The following is an 8,369-nucleotide window of genomic DNA, read 5'->3' as shown; positions in this document are numbered from 1 at the left end:
GTAGAATTAAGAAGGTCAAGTCATGCAGTCATATGTTTACAATTTTTTTCCAAAATTATTCGTTAGACAACATCTCGTCAAAATTTAAATTATTTACACAGAAATCAGAGATGGGAACCTGTTTTTTGTACACTGAAATTTGACAAGGTTAATTACAGAAAATGCAGAGATGGATATGCTTATTTGAAGTGACTTTAAGTAAACACGCAGCTAAATACGTCCAGCCCAAAACTTTAATAACCTCCAACATTTGGAAGGAATTTGCAGAATTCAAAAAATAAATAAAATAATTGAAAAAATACCGCTATAATTTTTAAAATTCCGATTATCATGGACTATACAAATACGTGGACCTCTGCAGCCAATTATCTGTCAGCTAGGGCCCTGACTATTACGAACTCCAAATACCAAATTTGAGACAATTCTGTTGAAAAATGTAGCTAAAATCATCCAAATACCGAATAATGGGAGGTACAATTATATGGGGGCTATACGAAGACTTGGATCTGCACAGGCTATTTTCTGTCATAGGAAGTAGTACCCATTGCGAACTTCAAATACACAAATTTGATACAATTCCGGAGAAAAATGTGGCACAAATGAATAAAATACCGAATATCAGGGGGTACAGTTATATGGGGACTATACCATAACTTGGATCTATATGGATAATTCTTTGCGAAGCTGTTTCTTACATATAGGAAACACAAACGGCCAAGTTACAGCAAATTCTGTTTAAAAATATGACTAAAACAGCCAAAACACCTTAAATCTTGTGGTACAGTTATATGGGGGCTATATACAAATGTAGACCTATATGGCCCATTTTCAATACCAACAATTCTAGGGACATAAAACGCATCTCAGCGAAATTTTATCAACCTACTTTTTTTATCGGAAAGCTAAGGTATTTTTCGCAGACGGACAGACTTGGCAAAATCGACATAGAATCTTATGCTGATCGAGAATATATATACTTTCTGGAATGACAAATTTAATTTACCCTCCATTGTATGATGGAGGCTATAAAAATAAGTTTTAAATAAAAAATGGCACGGTTGGGTTAATTAAAAAGTGTTGCCAATTACACATTTACATTTTGGCATGTACGCCGTATGGACATGGTATAAGTATTACTGCACGCGCTAACGTTGTGTTGAAATTAACAGTACGTTTACATATAAATGGATCAACCTACTGGGTTTTGATGCAAATTGTCATCTCCATTGTAGAAAAATACTATTTTGAAAATTAAAATTATGAATGAGAATTTATTCAAATTTGTAAAAATTGTTTTGAATGAAAAATTATTCAAATTTGTAAGAATTGTTTGTAAGAATTGAAGGTAATCTCATTTCAGCTCTGCATTTTCTGTAATTTACCTTGTCAAATTTCAATGCATAAAAAACAATTCCCATCTCTGTTTTTTTTTTGTGTATATAATGGATTTATGAATATTGATTTTGACAATGAGATGTTGTCAAATGAATAATATTTGAAAAAATTGTTAACATATGATCACATGACTTTACCTTCTTAGTTCTACCATGAGAATATCTAAAAACCTCTGATAAGCGTCGTATAAGAAAACATATACACATCCAATTATTTTTGAAAAATAATTTAAAAATTGTGACAAATCAATGTCACCAAGCGTTGATGCATCTTTCTGGACTGTCAAACCAATTTTGAATGAAAAATTATTGTAATTTGTAAAAAATTTTCAAAATTACAAATCATAACAACCTCTAATAGGCATCGTATAAGAAAACATAGAAAAAAATCTTCTTAAGTTTGGAAAAACATTTTAAAGATTTTATATCTACCTGTATTCTTATACCATGTATGCAGAAATACGTACATGACATAACATATGAATTTTGTCATTTTCACGCCTTGTATACCAATGAAATTTTTTCATCGATGTTCAAAAATGATCAAATTTAAATTTTATGGTTCTTCCAGTTGGCAAGAAATTTAGATTTGTTTCCGACCAAATATTTTACAAATTCCACGCTTTTTAAAGTGGCAGTATAAGATGCCGTTTTATACAGAATCCATATAGGTATTGTGAAGATTTTGCCAACATTGTGAAGATTTTGCCAACATTTTTCAGCCAGTTATTATTTGATTTTAATCCTTACGTCCTAGGAACGTCAAAAATAAGAGATTATTTATTATTTTTGTAAAATATGCCACTCGTCATAGGTAAATAATACAGATTACAAAATAAATTTTTATTTAAAAAATGTCATGGTCGAGTACTTCAGAAAAGGGTTGTCATATTCGATCCACTGATGTGCCTTGATTAAGTGTAAGAAATAAAATAAAATTCGTCTTCCTGAGATATGGAACAAACAACTGCTTTTTCGTGCCAAATGAATGCCGATTATTTATGTAAAATATGCCACTCGTCATACGTAAACATTTTAGATATGCAAAATAATTTTTATTTATTTATGTAAAATATGCCACTCGTCATACGTAAATATTTTAGATATGCAAATAATTTTTATTTAATGGATGACAAATTGAATTCCTTGGAAAAGGGTTGCCATATTCAATCTAGAAAATGAAACAATCTCTATTGTTTTGCCATTAAAACAACCTTAAACTCTCAGAAAGAGTTTGCTGGACAATGCTTCCTTCTCTTCCATTTCATTTTTTAATTTTTAGTAAAATACAACATTTTTGTGTGCGTATTTTGACAAATCAGCTGATTGTTTGCATATGTTTATAGAAATGCTGTTTGTTTACTATTTACGGCTACTCTCTAAAAAAGAAGTGGCGGGAAAATTTTTCCCAGGAGGGGTTACCAGACATACATAATACAATCAACCGAAAATTCCCACACAAATTAATATTTTATTGGCAAACACGATCGCACCCAATGTAATTTGCCAAACGGAAATAGGAATAAACAGTGAGAAGCAGCCTTAACTTTGATCGTGAAAATCGCCATTGCAAACAATTGTGAATGTTTGTAGGTTTCAATTAAGGAAATGACCTTGATATTGTAGCTTTTTTACATTTGTGTTTTTGATTACTTAACGCTTGATTAGAAAGCTCAAAAACAAACAAAAATGCCACAGCATTAGAATGGGCGGCCACCAACCACTGTTTGCTGATAAGGCAGAAAACATAAATCAGCAGTGCCCTATAAAACCCCTGACAAATTCCACAATATGCCATAATATTCATAACATATGGGTTGAGTGTTTTCCCTGGGAATAGCTCAATTCTGTATTTAAATAAAAATCATAAAAACGCAGTTTTTTCGATTCAGGCGTTTCGGTATATCGCAAAAAAGAAGAAGCAATAAATAAAACGCAATAAAATGTTGGCTTTCTCGAAATCGTTTATATTTGCAGTCACTTTATCGGTGGTTTATTTATCGACCGCCAGTGCATTGAATGATGATGATGACATGGACTATGGAAATTATCGCCCCTCACCAAAATTGTCAGGACCTGTTAATCTTTCGCACAGCCCAGATGATGTTACCCTCAACAAATTGGACGAGTGCTTGGCCAAAATATCCAACATTTATATGCAAGCCTTGTTTTCGGGCACCCATTCGCCGCAACTGGATGTGAATATGCGGAAATTGGAAATTGAGTTATTCGACCTTTTGGATTTGTTGTATAAGGAACAACGCATCAAGGATTACATGAAATATGAAGCTGAAGTTACCCGCCAAATGATTATCTATAATATGCTTAAGAAATTGTTCGGTTATGCTGAAGATGAGAAGACCACCTAAAAATGTCTCAGGGGTTTGGATAGTAAAGGTGTAAGTACATAAGAAGCTTGAAGTCATGGCTGGGCATATTTTGTCGCACTAAAATCCTGCCGTCGAATATGAAAGATTATTTATGTAAAATGTGCCACTCGTCATACGTAAACTTTTTAGACATGCAAATAATTTTTGTTTGATGGATGACAAATTGAGTTCCTTGGAAAAGGGTTGCCATATTCGATCTAGAAAATGAGACTGTCTCTATTGTTTTGCCATTTCCCTTATAATATGACATTAATATGCCAAGCCATGACTTTAAGCTTTTTACGTACTTGCATCTTAAGCGATAAGGCTACAAACTAACTGTGATCCGAAAAAGTTCCTATAGTATTATGGTGCGTGGGCGGGAGAAGGAGGGTATATTCTAGTTCTTAACATTCTTAATATAATTATTAATAAAATAAAAGAGATTATATTTTGTTTAACATAACCTTACTTTTTGTTTAAAAAATTAGTTATAAAAATACGTTTACGTAGAAATCTTTGTGCGGATTAACTTTAAGGTTTATAGTATTGACAATTAACCCTCTGGGCTTAATAGATTTAGTGGTTTCAACTTGTGTGTCTAGATTTAAACCTTAAATGAATATAAATGCCGGTCAGCTGATGTTTGTTTACGTATACATACAAAACCAAGGGAGAATGCATGGTACAGTTACAAAGGCAAGCTGGTGCAACGATTACAGATTTCTTAATTTGTTGTTGCAAAATGGTCAGGCTTAATCCCTTTATTGTTGTTTTCATATTTTTTTTATTTTATATCAAATTTATATTTTTTAATTTAAATATGGGCGCATAGCTGACAGAAAAAATTATCCTTCATTTCCGCCCAAATATTTTGTCAAAAAATTATCAAATGTAAATTTTGTAGTTCTTCCAGTTGGCAAGAAATTTATCTTCATTTCCGACCAAATATTTAGTAACTTCCACGCTTTTTAGAGTAGCAGTGTAAGATGTCGTTTTATACAGAATCAATATAGCAGGTATTGTAAAGATTTTGCCAACATTTTTCAGCTGGTTTTTATGGGATTTTGATCCTTATGTCCTAGGAATGCCAAATAATAGTATATTTATTACTTTTGTAAAATATGCCACTCGTCTTACGTAAATAATACAGATTTCAAAATAAGTTTTATTTAAAATATGACAAGGTCGAGTACTTCAGAAAAGGGTTGCCATATTCGATTTAGCAAATGAGTCAACCACCATCATTTTGCCATGCATTAGCGCAAGAAATAAAATTAAATTTGTCGTCCTGAGATATATATTTTATGGAACGAATGACAGTTTTTATGTGCCAGGGAGCGCCAAAATTATTTTATTTATTTTTGTAAATTATGCCACTGGTCATGCGTAAATATTTTAGATATTGAAATCATTTTTATTTGAAGGATGGCAAATTCATATTCGATTTAGAAAATAAGACTACCTCTATTGTTTTGCCATGAAAACAACCTTACACTCTCGGAAAGATGTTATATCCTAGGAACGCCGAAAATAATAGTATATTTATTATATTTGTAAAATATGACACTCGTCATACGTAAATAATACAGATTTAAAAATAAATTTTATTTAAAAAATGACAAGGTCGAGTACTTCAGAAAAGGGTTGCCATATTCGTTTTAGCAAATGAGTTTACCTCCATTGTTTTACCATGCATAAACTCAAGAAACAAAAAAAACTTAATCTTCCTGAGATACGGGACAAATAACTGTTTTTACGTGCCAAGGAACCGCGAAAATAAGAGATTTTTTATTATTTTTGTAAAATATGCCACTCCTCATACGTAAAAATTTTTTATATACACATAATTTTTATTTGAAGAATGATAAGGTCGAGTTCCTTGGAAAAAGGTTGCCATATTCGACTAAGAAAATGATATCTAATGTTTTGAAATGAAAACAACTTTAAGCAGATAATACATAAAACGCTTTTTTGACTGGCATAAGTCATCGGCTGGCTTTTTCAGAAATGAACAAAGGAGTCTAGGGCCAAAATCGTACCAAGTCAACCTAAAACTCCTACGAAAAAGTCAGGCGTTGACTAAAACCAGTCAAAAATAGCGTTTTATATATACTCACCTTTACACTCTCAGAAAGAAGGTGCTGGACAATTCCTGCATGAAAAGTAAACAGACAGATCTTCTGTTAATTACTCAAAGCAATACATACACATACAAAAACGTATATATTTTTTTGACATTCCAAGACTACTATCGTGGTAGAATTAAGAAGGAAACCCAAAGGAATTATATGTTTCCAATTTTTTTCAAAATTATTCCTTTGATAACATCTTATTGTCAAAATGTATATTTGTAAATCCATTGTATACACACAAATCAGAGATGTTGAACCTTTTTTCTATGCAGTGATATTTGACAAGGCAAATTACAGAAAAATGCAGAGTTGGAAATGCTTATTTGAAATAAGAATTGTACCATAACTACCATAAGAAAATAATGTATTGTATTTTCAAAGTGTATATTCAAAAATCTGTTTTAAATTCACAATTTTCTCTCATTTATGTTGTCAAATTTCACGGCATAGTTAGTAGTAATAGTTTTCCATCTCAGATTTGTGAGTATACAATTGATTCATAAAGACTCTATTAGACAATATGTTTTTTTATATATGAAGTGTCAAATTTTCCACGTGTGGGAGTTGCACACATCGTGTGATGCATGGACGACATTTCAGTTGTGAAATACATGAGTAAAGTACATAGATCGTAAGTAGATATGATCGAAAATATAGATCTCAGCGAGCCCTATTTTTATTGTAAATTAAAGCTAAATCAAAAATATTGTTTTTTTGTTGTGTGAAAATTTATAAAATTAAATTTCCAGTAGAAAGAATGGTAGAAGAATGCAAGAAACATTGATATGTCAAAATTGTTAAAATGTTTTGTCAAAAATAAGTAGATTTTTGTATGTTTTCTTATTCGACCCAAATCGGAGGTTATTATGATATACACTTTTCAACATTTTTTTACAAATTTCAATAATTTTTCATTCAACCATGGTAGAATTAAGAAGGTAAAGTTATGCAATCATATGTTAACAATTTTTTTTTTTTCAAAATTATTCGTTTGACAACATCTCTTTGTCAAAATGTATATTTATAAATCCATTTTATATACAGAAATCAGGGATGGGAACCTCTTTTTGTGAAATTTTGGATATTGTTATTTAAAATGACTTTACCTTTTTAATTTTACCATGGTAATCCATAAAATGTTATAATTTTTCAGAAAATGCAATATGCAAGTGTGTGATAGCACGAATTATGAGTCATATATAAAATGGCAGATTAAATGTACATTTTGACATTGCGAAGTTGTCATACGTAAACATACCTTCTTAATTCTACCATGGAAAGAGATGAGCAACTAAAATGTGCCGGCATGATTGACATCCTCTGACTGGCTGATATGTTAATTTTGAGGGATTGTCATGTAATATTGACATTCTCCCAGTTTTCCGTTATATCGATGATGTGCAATCCCCCTCCTACTACCTTTCTTAAATAAAAAAAAATACCTCTCCAAAATCCCATAAAATATTTCTTCTCTTATTTGTCTCTTTAATTCCATTTTTCCCATCAAGTAAACGTCTTATCAATACCATCTTATTTCCCTGTGAACCACAGGAAAAAGACCTGCTAAAAGGAACTAATTATAATTCCATATCCTTTCCTACTCTCAATCTCCCCCATCTACTTTTGAAATCACAATGCAAGAATAAAACTCTCATCGTCGTGTGTCAGACACTCGCTTCATGGGATTATTTATCGATCGATTCGTTTTCTTCCCCCCACCATCACACACTCAACCAAATATCTATCACACACTTGTTCCCACAGCAATCCTATGCCTGTGTGTTTGTGTCTTCACAGCACTCATGAACCTGATTTATCCTTTTGCTGGTAAGGAAAAAAAGCGAAACGAAAATCTTTAGGTTCTCACATACGCCTCCACTCAGTTGTTGTTGTTGCTGCTGTTGTTTGTTGCCAGCCACACAATAATGATGCTCGTTGAACGATGCAAAATCTTCTTCTGTTTTTCATGTTGTTGTAATTGTTATTATTATAATTTTTGTTTCTCACACATTTGAAATATGAGCTGAGAAATTAAACTCTCACTGCAGTGCAGTTATCAATGCAAGTCAGTAAGAAAAAAAGAGTTGCCAACGTATCCCTAAAAGTCACTGGCCACATATTGAATTAAAAGCCTTATTTACACCGAAAATGATTTCGTAAAATGCATTATATAGATTATTGCTTTAATAATATTTAAAAAAAATGGAGAATCCATGGTAGAGTTAAGAAGGCTAAAATCATGCAATCATGTGCTTACATTTTTCTTTTTTTTTTTCAAAATAATTCATTTGATAACATCTCATTGTTAAAATTTATATTTATAAATCCATTGTATACACCGAAATCAGAGATAGGAACCTGTTTTTTTATCCAGTGAAATTTGACATGGTAAATTACAGAAAATTCAGACATGGATAGTAGATTCTTGGAGATTTTGGAACAGAGCATAAATGTCAAATATATTTTGTATC

The 8,369-nt window shown here is 31.5% G+C and overlaps 1 protein-coding gene across 1 annotated transcript; it reads left to right on the top strand.

The window, feature by feature from the left end:
* Positions 1-3,229: 3,229 nt before the first annotated feature.
* LOC131802954 (uncharacterized) lies at positions 3,230-4,199 on the top strand. Its single transcript, XM_059123780.1, has one exon. The coding sequence runs from the start codon at positions 3,338-3,340 to the stop codon at positions 3,761-3,763; it is 426 nt and encodes a 141-aa protein (XP_058979763.1). The 5' UTR covers positions 3,230-3,337; the 3' UTR covers positions 3,764-4,199.
* Positions 4,200-8,369: the final 4,170 nt, after the last annotated feature.

This window comes from Musca domestica, unplaced genomic scaffold, assembly GCF_030504385.1.
Source record: "Musca domestica strain aabys unplaced genomic scaffold, Musca_domestica.polishedcontigs.V.1.1 25, whole genome shotgun sequence".
NCBI lineage: Eukaryota > Metazoa > Arthropoda > Insecta > Diptera > Muscidae > Musca > Musca domestica.
This window is presented reverse-complemented; position numbering and strand designations above follow the sequence as displayed.